This window comes from Diadema setosum, chromosome 4 (assembly GCF_964275005.1).
Source record: "Diadema setosum chromosome 4, eeDiaSeto1, whole genome shotgun sequence".
Classification (NCBI taxonomy): Eukaryota; Metazoa; Echinodermata; class Echinoidea; order Diadematoida; family Diadematidae; genus Diadema; species Diadema setosum.
In genome coordinates, this window is record NC_092688.1 from 37,828,770 (window position 1) to 37,849,076 (window position 20,307).

Below are 20,307 nucleotides of genomic sequence, written 5' to 3' on the forward strand. Positions count from 1 at the left end.
GAAATGAAAAGTTACTGGTATTACAGTTTATCAAGCCTTTGATGATATCAAGGCCAAGCTCTTTCCCTGAAGCTGAGGCGAAGTAGAGTACGTAGCGAAACTCCCTAGGTCGACGAAGAAGTTTCTTTTTCACCTTTTTGTACTTGGTGCGATTATTGGTGAACAAATGCTCAATATATACCCCTGCAATGTATTCTTGGAACAGTTTGTGGGGAAACGAAACAGTTGTCACAACCAGGGATGAAATGTTAAAATTGCGTCGACGTTCCCTTGTGATGACATCTCTTTCTGTAGTCAGAACTCCCACTCTGCAGCATGTTTTCATGGCTTTCAAACACTTTCTGAATTTGTTTTCAGGAAATGAAAGATTTCTGTCCAATAAACCGTTTAGCGCTATCTCGCTTATTTCTTGAATTGCCATTCCAGCTTCATTCAAATGCTCAACAATGGTCTTATTCTGTAAATTTGCAAAGGCCTTTGATGCGTAATGTTCTTTCAGAAAAGATATCATCTCAAAAAATATCTTGGAGAAAGTTTGCAAATGTTGCATTTTTGTTCGTCTCTCTTCACTGAAGTCTTTCCACATCAGACAAAGCATCGCACAGTAGATAGGAAATGGAGCCATATTTGACTGGATGACATCATTTTCCTCCATAAAACTGATCAAGCTTTTTGCAAGATCGTCTTTCTTCGCAATCCGAAAGTACCTCCTAATGTAAGTAGATAAATTCTCCTTGTTAAATCCATCGACGCTAAGAATAGTGTAGGCGTCAGCAATAGTCTTGTCCATCTCGAACTCGTCTATTCTCCATGGTCGTGTTGTGACAATTACTTTGCATGACTTATATTGCTCTATTCCCAAAATGCGAATTACATCACTGCTGTCAGTTTCACTTAATTTCCCGTTAAACTCATCGAACCCATCAAGTATAATGAGGACTCTACTTTGATTTCTTGTAATGTAATCATGTATTTGGTTCATTTTCGCTGTATTAGAATCCGAGAGATATGTTTTTACAATACCACCAATACTTTTTTTGTAAGTGACATCTCGAAGAGGTATTAGGAGCACCATGTCCAGATCCTGAAGAATCCGTCCCTGGCACCAGTCCCAGGCAATCTTAGCGCAAAGTGTTGTTTTCCCAACACCTCCCTCACCTTGTATCAGAAGCCGCTTTGAAAGATTTCCATTTTCATCGTTGGTCACAAGATCGTCGTATGTTATTGGTGTCTTACGCTTGCTATTTCGGTCTATGATACTTAAATTCGTAAAAATGTCATCCAATTCAACACGTTCCATAAAGTTGAGTGGATCCACCGTGACCTTGCGTCGTGACACACGGTAATACGCCTTCAGGTCTTCCTTGCATTGCTGTACTTGTTCCTTAGTAAGCGATGGTGTTTCTTAGAAGAGAACCCAAAGATTAAAAAAGTAAAGACACAAAAATCATGTTTGTACATACCAATGAACATAAATACCCGCACACAAAAATATGTCTATTATGCATACACAGATAGACAGAGAGTGAGAGAGAAAAAAAAAAATGGGCCTGGAATATAATAAATCGATTGATCCAAAAGTGTAAACGATTATTGCCGATAGAGGATAACATCACAAGGCACTCAATCCTACAAAGTGTTACGAAATCATATTACTATTTCTTTCTACTAACTGCATTACATAACACAACTGTGTCATTGTACAGCGAAATGACGAATGCAGTTAAAAAGGGTAGAATGTAAATCTTGAAAATAAAAAAGTCGCTCTGCATCACGTAGTAATGCATTTTTTTATTTTTTTTTTACAACGAATAAGATTGTGGTAATGTAGATATATATTTCTTACCCAGCATTAATTCTTCTTCCTCCATGTCCTCCTGGAATATTTCTGGTATGTTTGGCCTTCGCCAGCAGGGGTTCCAGCCACATCCTGAAATATATCATCAACAACAACAACAGAGTATCACTATCAATGATCGTTTTCATATAAGATTATATTCTGGGCGCAATATTTTCCACACCTTATCTTCGTTTCTCCTCTTTTCATGCCCACATTCTCAGGCCACCATCATGTCAGGAATACGCTTATGACGTACTGTTTGATGTATTTTTCCCTTTATGAATATTTCTTTTACTTGACATCGATTAATCATCCTTGGTAATCCTTGCACACGGGATATTTGGTCGTCTGTAATAAATTCATTTTTGTATCAGAATGATGAAAAATGCAAAGAATAAAACCAAAGAAATACACACAAACAAGAACACACACACACACACACCTACACATTCACAAATGAATACAAATATAAAACCTTACAGAAAATAGACAGACACCTTTTCGCGGTAGGTATTCCGGACATATGTTCTGAAGATACTTTCCAACAAGGAGAAATAGGATGACTATGGCAACAGGCACACCAATGGTGAGTCCGATGATGAGACCCAAATTATTTCGTTTCCCTGAAATTTGATAAAGACACAAATGAAACACTCATTCATTCATCACTCCACTATCAATATAATATGAATATAAAGAAACGTTAATATCTCTGTATTGATTGAGTCATCCAACGAGACCGACACCCACGAGCCACACGGCTAACTAACTGGACATAAAAAAGAAAACAAAACAAAGCAAAAGAAAAACGGTCCATGAGTCATAGGGTGCGTTTATCAACTCCTTTTCTCGGCAGAAACAGGTTATCCAAACAGCTTTCAAGGAATTTTTACGAGTTGATAAACGCAAAGCTGTTTTGATAGCCCTTTAGGAAAGCCTTTTACGAAAGGGTGCGTTTATCAACTCTCCTTTCTCGGCAGAAACAGGTTATCCAAACAGCTTTCAAGGAATTTTCACGAGTTGATAAACGCGAAGCTGTTTTGAAAGCCCTTTAGGAAAGCCTTTTCGAAAGCCCGAAATTTGTGACGATCCAAACAGGTTTCCTAAACAGGTTATCAGAAACCTGTTTGTAAAAGCCTTTCGAAGTTGATAAACGCAAAGCTGTTTTGAAAGCCCTTTAGGTCGCCCTATACTGCGGTTGCGCAACCATGCGTTTCCAGTTTCTGAAAAGACGCGCGCCACGTAAAGTGCACACGAGTACGTGTACACAGGTGTATACATACAGCTGTGTGTAATGCACGCATATGCTTGGAACAAGGAGATGTTTCTCTCACCAACAAGGTTTGAGAAATAAAGTAACAACAGTGTCATTCCCTTTGATCCCATGTCTCATGCCGCTACTCAGAAATATTTGAAGTATGTGCTAAACTGGAGCTGCCTCACAGATAGGAAGACAATTGATTCATGTGGCATTGTATCATGACTCCTCACTCTCAAAGGAAGATATGTCTTTATGATGGTAATTGCTTTTCGCCGTCCCTTCTTAGAAAACAAGCGGCACATTAATAGTACAGGCAGTCAGGGCTTTGGAAAGAGCTCTCGAAAGGGCTATGGAAAGGGCTATGGAAAGGGCTATCGAAAGTTGATAAACGCAGCCGACGAAAACAAGCGGCACATTAATGGTACAAGGAGTGGACAGGGCTTTCGAAAGGGCTATGGAAAGGGCTTTCGAAAGGGCTATGGAAAGGGCTATCGAAAGGGCTATCGAAAGGTCTTCCGAAAGTCGTTTAAACTGGGGAAAGTTGATAAACGCAGCCATATACGGTTCACGATTCATACGGCCTAGCTGTCAGCTCGTTAGGCAAAAAATGGGACCATGAGTCCGACACTCTGCAAACAAGACCTACACAAGTCTGACGGGGGTACTAGGACAAACAAAAACAAAAGCAAAAAACAAAACAAAAACAAACATGAGAGAGACACTGCATGTATTAAGCCAAGCGAGTGCTGGACTGGTGGGCTGTTTTACCTAAACTTATTGACCTTACTTGCCTAGAAGTGCAAAATGGACATCTTTTTTTTTTTTTTTTTTTGGGGGGGGGAGGGGTAACTCCGTTATGAAATGGGTTTACATTTTTCTTTTTTTTTTACTTGTAAATTGGAGACTAGCAAAATGTACATTTTTTTTTGGGGGGGGGAGGAGGGAAAATTTTCTCAAAATATGAATAACCGAATATTGTACTACTCCGTGACCTATCTCAATCAGAACATTGGTTTGAAATATCAATTGTATACCAGTGAATATTCACAAACATAGAATTGACAACATTTCACGAAACCTGATAAAGGTAAAACGGTGATTTCTCGGGTCGACGTTCCATTCAGCGAGTCACCGGCAGCCACACACATGAAGATTTGCTCTGTCCCATGTTTAGCTGAAACAGTAATTGTCTCGAACCTCTCGTATGTGCCATCAGAAAGTGTGTTCTGTAGTGAAACCACGGAATTCAGTCTCTCTCCTGACTCCTCCGTCCACAGCATGGAGACGTTAGGTTTGAATCCACTCACGACACACGTAAGATTAAAAGAAGGGGTGTTGGAGGTATATTGGTATGTGCATCGGCTTTGACGAGATTGACTCTTATCAACGCATTCCTCGATTGTATGTCCGGTTGCCATCGCTAGAGAAATACAAACATTATTTTGAATTGACATATCATTATATTTTGTATTCCAATCAAGATTTCATTCAGCATTTCCAAACATCTAAAAAGACTTTTGCAGTTTGTTTTTATTCATGGAAAACAAAACCTTTTTTTATTTATCTTACGGAATTTGCATAATTACAAATGAAACTAGAACCCAACATTGTTCATTTTGAAGAAAAATGAGAAGTGGCTATCATGAATAGGAAAAAAGAGAAAGAACTGTCATGTTTGTTTGTTTTATTTTTAATCTGTACGTTATTAGGATGAAATTACTGGTATTTAACATGGAAATGTAATATCGAATCACTTTTACCATAGAAAATCAATGAAGTGACAAAGAGTAAGGTAGTTAGAAGAATAGTGACAAAATTAACTTATTTTAATTACCAGAAAAATATTGATAATTAGGCGAATAAGGTATTACCTTTTTAATTACATATATTTTCAATCACACATTATCAAAATATCCATTTGGATAAGTGACTCAGTGCAAGGACTAAAGCAATCAAGTTAAGCTATCAAATTCACGTGATTTCCTGCTTATTTAGAGATCACTTGAATGCTCGAACATTGGTAATTTCTATAGGAACTCCAGAATGTACAGAAATTAACATAATTATATCTAAATGAAACAATGTAAAAAACATGCTGAAAGTGCCTACGTATGTTCCTTCCAAATATTGTTGCTGCATTTTGTCGCCTTTCTACAAATCGCTGCTTAAAGGGGAAAATCGAGCATATCTTTATCACAACATTTTAACTGACTATTGCTGAGTGTACACCATTCCCGGCACCCACGGGAGTCAGGTTTCTGGCCAACGTGGGCAAAACGTGATGGATATGTGACAACACGATAGGAAGGGGTTGAACACACGACGGGATGGACACTCGTAACAGGCCGTGATTCCCGTAAATGCCGTGTCAAATGTTGAAACTGCATGTCAAAAATTTGCCACAGCAGTTCCGGTGCTAATGAGAAACCTATCAGTCTCAGTTATCGAACATCACGGCTACAATAGAAATTGGCTGTACTGCTTGTATTATAAGTTGCCTGTAACCCCGTGCATGACAGATGATTTAAATAATATTGACAAGGCATTATTTTACCGCTTTACCAGGATTCATTTAGCCTGAGTGTGCACGATTTTTTTTTTCTATTCAAACTAAATCATTGAGAGGACTGTCATCTTGTCCAGTCTAGGATCGTCCCATACTACTATATTATGACATGGAGAAAAAGAAAACCTTACTTACAACCAATTGTGATGATCGTGCTATTTTCAACAATTTGGGTATTCTTCAGCACCACCTGACAATAGTAATAACCCTCATCTGCCACCTCCAAGTTCGTGATGACGAGGCTAAAGTTCTTGTCCATGTCGAACCGTTCCTCTCTGTCCAGAATCCTTCCATCAAAAAATTCGGCCTTGGTCGTCCTCTCTCCCGGATCTAAGATACTCCCCCTGACCCAGACCACAGCGAGAGGCTCCTCCTGGATGTCACATGGCAATCGGATGTCGCCTCCTTTCCATCCTTGAACGTTGGGGGCAGTGCCTACCACTGAGGCTACACGATGAAAAATTAGCACAGTATAATAGGTTCATGTCCTGCATGGATGACTTACCAAGATTTATACACTAAACTGTCTTCCAAGAGTCATCTCCTCATATGATGCATCCTAGTACCGATCTTGGTGCTTCCCTTTCTCTAGAATGACCACTGGAAAACTCAAAGTATTTAGTTGCGCTTTCATTGAGAGTTGTAGCACTATTCTTCCACATACGATTTTTGTAGGTTGAGGCTTTGGATGAGCTCAGTGAAAGATTCAAGGTCGAGCATAGCTTTTTATCCAAGATAACTGGAAATTGTATACTTGTGACGTTACCTTATTATAGCAACCACCAGTTTAAAATCTATAATAAAATATTCTCTCCATATTTCTCAGTTCATCACAAAAGCATGGATTTTACTTATATAACAAACAAGGATGTTGCACTTGCACAATTTTAAATCAACCAACAATAACCTCGATGAGTATTAAACAAATATTGCTGATAAAAATGTACGTGAGCACAAAATGGAATTGGCATGTAATCCCAACGAGAATCAACGACGTCATGATTCTCCTTTGAAGCACCACAATAATTGCTGACCAGATAAAAAAGAAAGAAAAAAAAAGAAAGCTTGTATTTATGTCCCTCTTGGAAAGAGCACAGTATTCCATAGTGAGTTCACAATATTATTATGTTCACATAGTCAATTGTTTTCACACTGTGAGTCATGATGTAGTTTTTCACAGAGTGCGTGCATATAGTAATGGTCTATTAACTGCTGATTCCCAATGTGTTCACAATGTTAAAAACTCTGTAATTCAACAATGTGAAGAGATTCCACATCTTGTTCACGATGTGTTTCATAACATTCTGTTCTACACTAAGGGACACATTGTCCTTTCCAGCAGGCATGGGCATTGGCAGGGGCAATTCGTTCATACAACCTACGCGTAAAATAATTCTCTTTTGTCAAAGGCAGTCTGATGTTCCAATGAAATGAACATGTGAATTTAAAATAAAAAAAAGATTGTGAGTTCATGCCTAGTGGTGACTTTTTTTTTTGGCATTGAAAAGTACCGAAGTTAACACACTCAATGTTCATACTACTTTTGTACACTGAGCTGAGAAAACCCCAACTCGGTTTTGTCTTATTTATGAGATGTGTTGACTATAGACTAATATTTAAAAGGTGTCTAAGAAAATAGCGAACAGTAAACAGAGTTCCTTCGTACACAGGGAATCCAGATATTTTCTAAGATCGGTAATTTGTTGGTAGCTTTGTGGTTTTGAACACATTTTATTTGCATCACTCCCCTGGGACTCGACAACGCTATATTCACTGACTGCACGATCGGGAAATAAAGTTGCGCTTACCTTCTCCAACATGGTCACAGAACACAGCAATAGCCAATCTTAACAAGAGAACGAGGTCGTATCTTCTATCCATCACAATCATGTAGTCAAAGACTGAGATAGTTCACAAAGAATAAGTTGAACACACTTTTTCGACAGGAATATCCCGAGAGACTGCCAAGTAATCTAGATACAAAATATCACATCTTTTTTCTAGTGATAGCCGAACACACCCCATTTCTTGCACTCTTCCGAGACCAACGGAATTCGTTCGTTGAGTGGGCGCATGGAAATAATGGCGACGCAGCCGTTTGCTAGCTATCAATTGGCAAGATATATCGCATAGAGCATTATTATCGACACAGTTCATAGCCTACATTATAGTCCAAGTTCAATGTGGAATAGATTTACCCATTTGCTCATAATTTTGCATGACAATAACTTCATACAACGCATGCTGAGTACACATTCTCTTCCCGCGTCCAAATAAGGCAGACCTGAAACGAAACTAGTGTTATTACCTTTAGAATTGGATTGTGTGCAGTCCTCAATGTAGGGCATGGTACTGCAGCACACATTGTTCTGATGAACGAAATGTTGAAGGTTCAAAATTTTATACGCTTACAATGAAGTTCTCATGAATCCGCTTTATACTCACGCTGTTTACAACCTCTGATACCTGAATAAAATAGTGAAATTCCAATGATTCTTGAGAAAAAAAAAATCATATTGCCCTTCATTTTGCGGCACTGTGTGACTTGTTATGTAGAAGATGGTACTGACAATCACTCCAAATGGCTTAAAAGTGTTAGGTAGTTAACTGCTCAACTGTTGTCGTATTATTGATATTGGTTCATCTATAAGAAGAAAAGAAAAAAAAAAGGTGAAGTTCCGTTTATGATGGTATTGATAATTGTATTCTTAAGGGGTTTTATACGAAATTACAGATCCGTTGACTCATATTTTCAATTTATCAATTTTCAATGGTATGTTTTCTGGCTAAAGTAATTCTAATTATCAATCTAATTATCAACCAATTTCTTTATCATCTCCATTGTATTGTTCGTTTGTTTGTTTGTCTGTTTTATTTCCGTACTATAAAATCAACATATTAATCCATACATAAAGCTCAAGAAAAGAAAAACACACGGAGGTTGGCCATTTTCAGTAGTGACAATGATAGTCACTTCTGGACCCCATTTCATAAAAGATGCTAGCATGACAACTCTTGTTGGAATAGCAACTTTCGTCGTTACTATGGCAATTGCCATTCCAGCAAAAGTTGCTATCATATCAACTTTTTTATGAAATGGGGCCCAGGTCTGCCATAGGGCCCTGTTCACAAAAATGTCACACAATCAGGGACTGATAATAGAATAAGATATAACCCAAACAGAGATAGAACGGTAGATACATTACTACATTGTGACTACATAATGTACCATATTATTGTATATTGTTCATAGGTTTTGAGCATATTAAAAAAAATCAAGCGGGATATCGGTTCTGTCTAAATTAAACTTAAAAACGGGTAAAAAGTCTAATGTATTAGAAGAAGTTATTTATATTAGAATTATCATCTTTTTTAATCGACATAAATATCTATGAATTCTCAGTTTGTCAGAAAAAACGTAGCATTATTCATGCAGTTCATCATTTCGCTGACAAAGTAGTTAATGTAATTGACAATCACTCGCATCTAATTAGGATTTTTTTTTTTTTTGCTTCTCGAAGGTCTTCGATACAATTAATTATAAAATTTTACTTTACCTACTATCGCATCATGAAATACGTGAAGAGTTAATTATATAATAGAAAACAATTCGTTACAAACAAAGATAACAATTCAGTTGTAAGAAATGTTAATTGTGGTGTCATTTAGTCTTTTAGGTCCGTTGTTATTCAAAATAAAATTATCAATGATTCTTCCTCTGTATCTGAAGTGCTTTCCTTTATACAATTTGCAGATGATACGACTGTTTTATTTTCTTTCTCATGATGACGTTGATGTTCTTGTCCGACTAATTGAGTCACAGCTAATAGATTATCTCTGAATGTTCAAACATGAAATATATGCTTTTCAGTAACACTGTTGATCTATTGAATTGTTACATAGTTGTTGAAGATTTTAAATTAGAAATTGTAACAAATTTTACATTTCTTAGCATTATTGTTGACAACATTGGCGTAACTGGGGGGGGGGGGAAGCTGGTGTATATCCCCCACTCAGAAATCTCCCTCGTGTGGGAGTAGCCACAATCACCCCCCCCCCGCACATTCTCCTAATTTTTGTTTATATTTTCAAATTCCTACTCTTTTCATTGAAACAAAACTCAAATATCTCACCAAAAGAGGGCCCCATATCTCTGAATTTCAGGCCTGAAGATTTAAAATCTCCCTTGTGTGAGAGGGGCCTATTATCCCCTGCCCACGCCCTTTCAACCCTTTCATAGCACGTTTTCCCTGAATAAAAATGTTTGGAAGCAAAACTGGAATATTTCAAACAAAAAGTGTGCACCTAGATCTCTGAAGTACAGGTCTGATATTGCAAAATCTGCCTAATGTTGGAGGGGGTAACCCCCAGCCTGGGTGCGTCAATCCTTGGGACAGGGGGTAGTTGCCAACCATGAAAATATTGGAGTGGCAATCATAATCGTTCCCCCCCCCCCCATAATTCCCGAGATGTGATTTTTTTGTGCTTTTTTTTGTAGAAAATTGTTCAAATATTTCACCCTAAGAGTGCACCAAATTGCTGAATTTCGATCTTAAAAATGCAAAGTCTATCTCGCGTAAAGGAGGGGGACACACACTCCCCGTTCGGTCCTTGAAGACTTAGTACATATTTGTGGACTGACAGATTTCCAAATGTTTCATCTAAAGTGTGCACTAGGTCTGTCACTTCGGTTAAAAAAAAAATTGCACAAGGTCTGTCGCGTGGGTGGGAGGAGATATCTAGATACTTTCAATTATCAAACGGAGGGTTTCCCTCATAGATTTTTAGTACATTTCTGGGATTGCAATTTTCTTAGATTCCATCATACATGTGTTTACGAGATATTTTTCTTCTTTTTCTGATGTAAAGGTTCCTCGCATACAGGAGCGTCGATCGTAGAGGACGGGATGGGGGGGGGGGGGGGTGAGGCAAATATATGATTTTGTTTACCAATGATTCTCGAAATGAGGAAAATTTTGTGGGTTTTTTGATAGAAAACTGTCAGAATATCTTATACAATGTGTGCACCAGATTGCTGAATTTTAATTCTGAAAATGCAAAATCTCTCTCGCGTGGAAGGGGGATACCTCTCCCACACCCTCCCCCTTCCTCCGACAACTTCGCACAGATATTTCAACTGCAAGTCCCCCCCCCCTTCCCCCCTCATCCATATGAAACTGATTGACGCCCCTGCCCTCCCATGCCTTCTCTCTCTCGGTCGCTGTGCTCTCTCGCACATAAATATTTTCCATGTTTTGGGGTTGTTAAAATCGTCTGTAAAGCAGACAGAAAAACATAAGAAAAGAGAAACAACAACAAAAGCATCTTCATATTTTTGCAAATGCAGAAATTTGATCCCTGTAAAGTGTGTGTGTGTGTGTGGGGGGGGGGAGCCCTCCACCAAGCTCCCAACCCCCCCCCCCCCAAAAAAAAAAAAAAAAAAAAAGGCTGCACCAGTCCGGTTGTGGGCTTTTTATCTTGATTGTATGTATATCTAGGCAAATCAAATTTCTGAAAACAATTTAATAAGTACCGTATCTCAATGATATTTTGAATTTATTTTAATAATAATTATTATGTTATTTGTATGGTACATTGTAAAAATTAAGTTGCAGATTGGCTGTATGTTACATAATTTACTTTTTCTTGTTATCATCTATGAGGTATTATGTCAATCGGCTTTTATACCTTTCTCGTTCTCTCCGATTTATCTCTCCCACTCGTTCTCGCTTCTTTCTTTCCATCTCTCTCTCTCTCTCCCCCTTTCTTCAAACTACTCTTATGCGAAATAGTGAAACATTTTGTAATCACCATCCAAATATGGTTCTCAGGGGTGTTCAGAGTTTACTGGTAATCATTTGAGATTCATTTTCGATATTCATAACTCTACATTGAAAGAGTTAACCAAGCAACATGTCTGTTTGATACGGTTTCATGGGGCGCCCTCCCCGTCCAGCAGTGGCCATAATATGTGATTGAAAGTTCGCAAGCCACACTTTTGCAATACTCCTGTTGCGCAATAATTATTCCTGAATGTTATGATATTGCAATATTTTCTTTGATTTATTTTTGGAATATTTCTTTTTTTCGGATCCACATATACATTCAAAAAATTGGTATTTTATATTTATCATACGATTTATATTGACAATTTTGTATTTTTTTTCCAAGACGGTGCGATTTTTATAACACACATAATTATTTTCTTTGATAATAATGATAATGAGTTGAATTGAGATTGTTGTGTGATATTGATTGATTGAGTTTAATAGCAGTATTCAGATTATTATTAGAAAATAATTTCAATTGTTATGAGAATAATTGAAATGTGAAATATAAATGAATGTTGTTATGTTTGTGTGCTTATTGCATATGCGCGGGTATAGCCCCCCCCCCCCCCATACTTGTATGTATGAGGTATTACGGTTTTTGTATAACTTTTACCATTAATTATATATCATATTGTTAAAAAGATAGTAATGTTAAAAGTTTATATGGATTGAAATGATGATTCTAATAAGATGAAAAAGAAATAGATTCATCATTTTATATCTCTTTGCATATCTCATTCCAAGTATTCTCTTCTGTCTTTTTCTATCTCTCTTGCTATCTCCTTCCTACCCCTTCTGTGTTTCTCTTTCTCCGTCTCCATACACAAATGTTTAATATCTGTTATGTCATCACTGCCCCCTTATTCTTTTTTTTTTAGTATGCGTATAAACAAAATTTGAAAGTTGTTGGAGAAGTATAATGATTTGTGCATCTTTGATATATTTCAGTCTGTAAGTTTGTGAATGTATATGATGAGTTTTAAGATAAACCACTACCATTACCATTACCATCACTATAACATTGTGATGGTGACTATCGCCGGTCATCCCCACACTCCACTCCTCAGTACGGATTTACGCCGGTGGTTGACAACAAACTCTCTTAGAAAAGACATATAGATCATATATCTGTTGATTATTCCATGTGAGTTTTGAATAGACTGAAATTTCTTTTTTTTTTAATAGAAAAGTCTTTATTTATGTTATACTCCTCTTTGGTATTGCCTTACTTGAATTTCAGAATTTTAGCTTGGGACAATACTCATCAGACGCTCTTGAATAGAGTATTAATACTGCAGAAGAAGGCCATCCTTATAATTTGCCATTCTGCTATATACGATCACATACAGATTTACTTTTGACTCTAAGTAGTTATGAAAAATTAATGAGTTGTTTTTATTTGATTTAGGTCAATTTATGTACATTTACTCGACGTTCAAATGAATTTCTCTTACCACTTTTTCGAACAATTTTAGCTAAAAATCCACTTATTTAATTGGCCCAAATTCATTACTGGAATTATCTGAATCACGAAATCAAAACTGTTCCTTCTTTGTACTCATTTAAAAGGAAATTGACGTTTTCTCTTTGGCAATTTTTACAATGACATCTGCTATGAATCGTATTAGTCTACAAGCTTATTTTGATATCTTATGCATTGCCACTTACATTGACGCCTGCATTGACCGATTAGAGTCGTGGTTGTGCCTGTATAGTGTTCTTTACAAGCTATAGTCCCGCAGTTAATTTTTTTTCGAGATCTCCACTCTATTCGCTTTAGATATAAGGGAGAAGTGGACATATCTGTGTTTGTCTGTTTGTTTGTTTGTTCGTTCATTGTCGAACCTCCATGTATCGTTATCCCTGTTGTGCTAGTCCTGTTTCCTGTCGTTTCGTCAGGTCAGTATTTTCCCCTTAACTAGTTTCGTTGCTGCATGTCCTAGTCTTGTTTCATGTCTGTTTATGTTTGTGTTGTATATTTTACTTTTGTGGTCTGAATCTTTGTAGGCTTCCAATTCTTTTTTCTGAGACTTTTCTGTCCTAATAACGGGCCCATACTTTACAAGCATTGTCTTTCCAGCAGGTCCCTCCGTTTTTCGCAATTTCGAAAGTGCATATTGATATTTCACTTTATTTCATTTAACTTCAGTCCAGTTGTAATGTTTCTCTACTGTAAGTTTATACAATTGTTTCCTCTGTTAAATCCACATCGTCTTGTATACATGAGTTTTATCTCTAAAGAAAGTGGGATGTATGTTATGTTATTCTTATTGTCAATAAACGATATTAAAATCTGAAATTAAATTGAGTTAAAAAAACCACACGCAGCACTGCTTTGCTCATTTCCGTTATGAACACATTTGAAATAAATTATGGCACTAAGGAGGAGTCCACTGAATGATAAGTTTTAATTTGTTTAAAAATATGGCGCTAAGGAGGAGTCCACTCAATAATAAATTTTAATTTGTTTAAAATTATGAAAACCTCTGTTTTTTATCTGAAAGAACTCCAAAACCACAATGTCGTAAAACAATAAATGGATGTGATATTTGACTCCCAAATGATAAGATTAGTTTTAAATCTCCAAGCGTTAATGCGTTGAGTATTATTCTCATTGGGGCTAATGTTTTGTAGGTTGGTCCAAAAGTTGGCCTACGTAAATCACGTAATGCAAATGGAAATGAATAGAGAGAGAGAGAGAGAGAGAGAGAGAGAGAAACAGAGAGAAACAGAGAGATAAATACTATGGAGACAGGGCCTGGAAATGTTTAGCGGGAAGTAGTTGAGCAAAAAAAAAAAAACATTTCGGAAATACATTGAATACATTGAATGGAGATACATACGATTGTAGCAACAAAATAAGGGACACCGAAAATTTTACAAGTTAATTGTTTTACAGGCAATCATGGAATTCTACAGAAATTCTATTAAATAACAGACGCACAAACGCACATAAAACGTCTACACGAATTTTTATTACCTGTACATTTTAAAAAACAAAACTATACAAAATAGACAAAGTTACTACAGGCTATATTACCGTCGCACCAACGGCAACTTCGAGAAACGTGGACGTCCCATAGCAGGCATTCTCGAATCAAATAATGTATAATGTATATCAGTATTCTGATCGAAATGGTGACCCGTAACTGCAACACTGAGATTGTGTATTTGTTTATTCATTTTTTTTTAATGATTGACGGGTATTAGAATCAGTTTTCACGAGAGGAATATTATCTAGAAATTCGATAAAGGCTCAAATCCAACTTCATTTTCCAAACTGTGTGAAAACCTAATTTCGTTTATCGGCCAAGGCCCAAAACTCAAGTTCATGAAGCGAGAAAGGTGTCAACTCAATTAACATTTCTCGATGAGGGTGTGTATAACCCCAATTCCACTGTTCGAGCAGACTGCACAATGCAGGAATGTTCCATGAATCGTGTTCCATGAAACATGTACATATGATCGGGTGGATTCGATTCGATTCGAGTTAATATGCAAATGATTTCCATTTGCCATTTCTGAGAACTTTGTTGGCTCAAAACACATTTATTTACGACGGGCCAAAGTACTGGAATTCACTTCACAGTAACATTACAACAGCTCAATCTCTGAATTCCTTCAAGAATAAATTAGAATCATTTTTTATCATCTCAGTCAAGTCATCATTCTTTTTTACATAAGTCCTCCTAAGTATGTCCCTGTCTGTGTTCTCAATATAACGATGTGGTTTTTTTTTCTCCTGCATTCTTACCAACATAACTACGTATAAAAGATGTTTTACATTACATTCAATCCAGCTTGTATTTTATCACTTATTTTACATTATGAAATCTAGATTGCTTGCGTCCACGATGGCACATGCTGTAGTTCCCTCTTTTTTCTCCCTTTTTTTCCTCTCTCTTTTTTTTCCTTTTCTCTCTTTTTCCTCTTCCCAATCATTTTGATGTCAGTTGACATCGGTTCGTTTATTGTGTTTTATATTGATGTTTTGTGTATTTTCTGAGGGTCCCATATCGTACAAGCTTTGCTTCTTAGTGGGACCCTCCACTTCCATCCTCATCCTTAGTTGACTCGTATTATACGCTTTATGTATTGAACAAAGATGTAATCGCATCTACTTTTCATTTTCATAATTTTCTTATGTACCTTTTCAAATTTTGTTCTGTATCACAAATATCCCGTGTATATGCAATGTACATAATTTCTTTGTTCATTTTGATGGAGGTGAAAAATAAAGTTGAAGTGAATTGAATTGAATACAAGTCACAGTTTTTAATATAGTAGTGTCAACCCACTCTTAAGAGAGCGAGTGTAATCCCGAAGCAGGACTAGCAGCTCATCACAACGGAAACCATCCCTATGACCCTCCAAAACGTAGTCAGTCTCCATCAAATACATAATGAGTGTAAGTATATATAAGTAGATAAACTGATCGGAATGATTGCGGAAATGGACAAAAGCGACAACGATCCTATGAGCTATAGAATGATAATGAAGAATCACATTGCAAGACACTTTGTTTGCAATTTCCGAGAACTATGAGGTGATATCCTTACAATAAACATTGAATTCGTTAATGTAATCGGTTTACTCGTCTATAAACAACAGCACTTTTTTTCTATATTATATGCATGCATTATAGGTAGCTCAATTACAAATGCCTCTACATGTAAAACTGCCTTGCCACGAAATATATCATAACTGAATATTAATCGTTATAGTTCAATGTCAATCCATTAACTATGAGAGCGACAATTCTGACAAACAAATTTGAAAATAATGTACCGGTATACAGTGATGTTGGTAAGACGAATATTATTCACGAGTCGGCTTTGACTGGAGTAAAATGATGATTTTATATTCCTATTTTTTTATGTGCCAAACAAATGTTGTGCCAAATCTCCATGTGCAATGTAATATAGTTATTTTTGTGTCACGTTCTCGTTGTTCATCTCCATCAGTATTCGAGGGTCTATGACGTGGTGTATTTTTGATTGTTGTTTTTAAACACAATATTCGGCTCATCAAAAGTAATTGGAATATTGCTTTAAAATCAAAATCAAATTATTGTAAAATGCACGATACAAATTCATGACTCAATGATAATATAAATCTTTGTTAACGTTCTCACAACTTTAGGAGAGTATTGACATCGCTTATTGATGTCAGTGTAGAAAGTTTTACTATGGATCTTCTATCCACAGGTGGACACGTGCGAACATAATGAAATCAGGACAGTCTTCCAAATTCATTGCTCTTCTTCACAATATTGTTAAGCACGTTGCCTGTGTATGTGTGAGCGTGTGTGCATGCGGTGTTTTTAGTGTGTGTTTTTTTTTTCTTCAGTATAATGTATGTTCATACTCTTGCTAGCTGTTCGTAATCCTTCTCCTCAGGAGAAGATAGCATGTATTGTACATGAGTCAAATACAACGTCTTTGAAAACAGAACACAATTATTGTATCTGCAAGCCCGGTCAACAAGGTATATCTTTCGGCCATAAAAGAGAATCTTCATAAGTTACTGCGACAATGTTGGAGCAGGGACTCAAGATGGTATCTAACGTGTTTAAGTTTTGAGCGTTTTCTGAATGAGTGTGTGTGTGTGTGTGTGTGTGTGTGTGTGTGTGTTTTAAACTTTGGTCGGTATACAGGCACATTTAATAAAAAGCGTTTATAACGGTTACAAATAAGACAAATTCAGGCCCCAACATTATCCGCTCTGTGGTTTTTCATCTTATTGTTTATTTGTTCGATTATAAAACAATTTCGAAACAAAAAATCCGAAAGAAAACTGCCGGTCCCGAGGACTTCGGTATAACGGGAGTCGACTGTATTTCAGCTCAGCTCACCGAGGCTCTCTGAGTCCTGGTTATGGGATCGTCCAGTTTTCCTCACTAGAATGATTTTATGCAATGTTTCACTATATGTCCTGACCTCCTTTCTTATTCATTCTTGTCCCTTCTCGATTTCTTTCCCGATTCGAATGTTGCTTCAATGTCTTTCTGCTAGTGTCCTTTCGTTCTGGTCAATGTTCTCATTCTCGTCCTTCCCTAATTTCTTTTCTTTGCTTTCTTGCCCACCACCCCCGGACCTTTAGTTCAGTTCGATTTCATTTCTGCATTTTTTCAAGGAAATCATATATTGAAAAATAACAACACGTTAATCTGACAATAGAAAAACAAGCATTACATTCATAGTATCATAATCATAATCTTTTAAGTATAAACATGACAATGATACTAAATTAGTCGAGGATACATTTTTTCAAAACAAAGGGGAAGAAAAAACATGTAGGAGCTGCCGTCTTTACACACATGCTTGATAGTGATGGTAGCCTCAGAATCTCAGAAAGGAAATAAGAAACATACAATGTAACAATACATAATACAAAATGGGCAATTTCCCATTGAAATGATTTGCGCTAATTTTGGGACGTTTTGTCTATCAATGTCTAAGAGCTTTGTGACTCTTTGTCTATGAAGTTTGGCCTTGGTTAGTTTTCCTCTCCAGCATTGATTTTGTTCTCTTGCTTGTTCTCTTCCTCCTCTTTCACGAGTCCTTTCTTTTCCTGGTCCTAAGTCTAAAGAAACCTACTCCTCGAATAGTAACATACTTCCATAGCCATTTGTCTACAATTGAGTATATGAATATAAGAACGACCCAAGTCCATGGAGGATCATTTCGAGTAAACTAACAAAAACTTCATATCTTTTTTATTTGTCCAATAATATTCTATTTAACTGTGATGGGAAGGCAACATTGTATATACAAATTAGAACATGTATTATTATGACAATTAACCTTTACATTAATTGTGGAGAGGCCATTTTGTGTGGTGGACTTGGGTCGTTCTTTGATTCATATGGACTTGGGTCGTTCTTTGATTCATATACATGATATTCTGCTATAGAGATGGGAGAAGGATGAGAGAGGGCGCTATTATATGAATGTAAGAATGACCCAAGTCCTTCATTCTTACATTAATATAAGATTTAACTCATTCATTTCAGGCACTTCCGGGGGTAATTAGGATTTATCATTTACACACAAGATGAGTCCATGCATAAGCTACAATTTCCCATAAAAAACTGAATTTGGCCAAAAATTGGACTTGGGTCGTTCTTATATTCATATACTCAATTCGTCATCAGGAACGTATAAGTGTTCTTCAGCACAACCTTGTCCTGTTTCGTGGCTGCTCTCGCCTTCTGAATCGCTGTCATCAATCGGTTTCTATTGGAGAGTGAGAGGAGATCAGCAAAATAATCAAGTTTTGTCAAGTTTTGTCAAGTTTTGTCAGGTCAGATACTTAAAGAGATGACGTGTGAATTCTTGTCGGATCCAAATAAGTTACCTCGATTACGCCAACCCGTATTGTTAGTATTGCTAGTTATTTACTCTCAGTTTATGGGACAATATTTTACTTTGGCCAGTCTTTTTCCTCTGCATTTTCGATCTATAAATTTTACAAGAATATTTGCATGAAATTGTATTTTCTGTTCTTTGAAACACACTGTAATTACGGTTTGAATAACGATGATGCATACTTATTTATCATTTTTTAAATTAAGTCCATGCATTACACACTTTAATTCTTTAGTGTACAACAATTTTTCGATACCTACTTCATTGTTATCCTTTAAAGCATACCTGAGATGTTCTGGGTTGTACTATTAATATCATATCTAATCATATACAATGCAACTATTTTCCTTTCGTATTTTTCCTTGAATGGAATTAATCAAGCTATGTGATTGTTTTTCGCCAGCTTTGTTTCACTTCTTGCCGGATGAAAGATAAAAAGAGAATTGAACTGAACTGAAAAAATGGCGTTGCATGTCTTCGCTCAAAATAGCTTAATCTTTGCGCTGTGCACGTGGATGTTTAGAAAATCTTTAACTGAAGCAATATAATTTTGCCCAAATCTGAGATCTCCAAACTTTGAAAGCAAACTTTACATCTTGTGCAAGCAGGAGCGTGCGTTGCGAAAAGTAAATTGTTTTGAGCGACGACATGCAAGTGGACATTGGTATCAACACTTCCCAATAGCCTACGCCAAACCATAGTTATGCATCAGTGATTTAGGTGCTTTGCTCCACCTATATCAAGTTATAACGTCTAAATCTGCTCCAATTCATAGAAACAAAATTAACTAGCTAATGTTGAAATTCAACTCACTTTTCTGACTATACCAATCTTTTTTTTTTTTCATCTCAAATGTTACTGGTATTTTCTTGGTAAAACATGAAGGTATCAGAAGATTTTTTTCTTCATTTTATTAATATCTCAAAGTAAGGTTGAAAGCACATCAACGATGTATACTTCACTTCTTTTTCCATTCTTCTCACCATATTTAATACATTCTACTTCTTTCTCTTCACCGATAACCATCATGGTATTCATGAAAATTGAAGTCTAGTGACTGTCTTCGTGCCCTATGTAATGGCAGACAGATTATGTATGAATTTATAAAGTTGCGAACGAAAGAGGGCGGACTCTTATTATGACAGTAATGTAAAGTATACATCAAGTGAGATTGAAGTGGCGAGGTCTTCAAGACATACTAGCGTCAGAAAAAAAAAAATACGTAGCCATCACAAGAAGATCTAACGCAAGCTCCTTGCTGCAGAAAATATGGCTTTAAAAATGGGGAAAATTGCTCATTTATGTAAAGGGTTGTGGAGCCGGGAAATGTGCAAACACCGGGAAATGTGCAAACGCCAGGAAATGTGCAAATCTCTAAATTTCATCAACGGAGAATGTGCAAACGTGACGCTGGGAAATGTGCCAATGTTCAATGTTGC

General features: G+C 36.7%; 1 protein-coding gene across 1 annotated transcript in view; it reads right to left on the reverse strand.

Annotated features, from left to right (window-relative positions):
* Positions 1 to 20,307, reverse strand: part of LOC140227842 (uncharacterized) — a gene marked incomplete at its 5' end in the record, with an annotated part of 130,513 nt that overhangs the window by 27,384 nt on the left and 82,822 nt on the right. Inside the window, 5 exons of the mRNA XM_072308236.1 lie at positions 16 to 1,404; positions 1,847 to 1,930; positions 2,338 to 2,463; positions 4,180 to 4,521; positions 5,803 to 6,108. Coding sequence (XP_072164337.1) covers positions 16 to 1,404; positions 1,847 to 1,930; positions 2,338 to 2,463; positions 4,180 to 4,521; positions 5,803 to 6,108 — 2,247 coding nt within the window. The remainder of the gene's footprint in view (positions 1 to 15; positions 1,405 to 1,846; positions 1,931 to 2,337; positions 2,464 to 4,179; positions 4,522 to 5,802; positions 6,109 to 20,307) is intronic.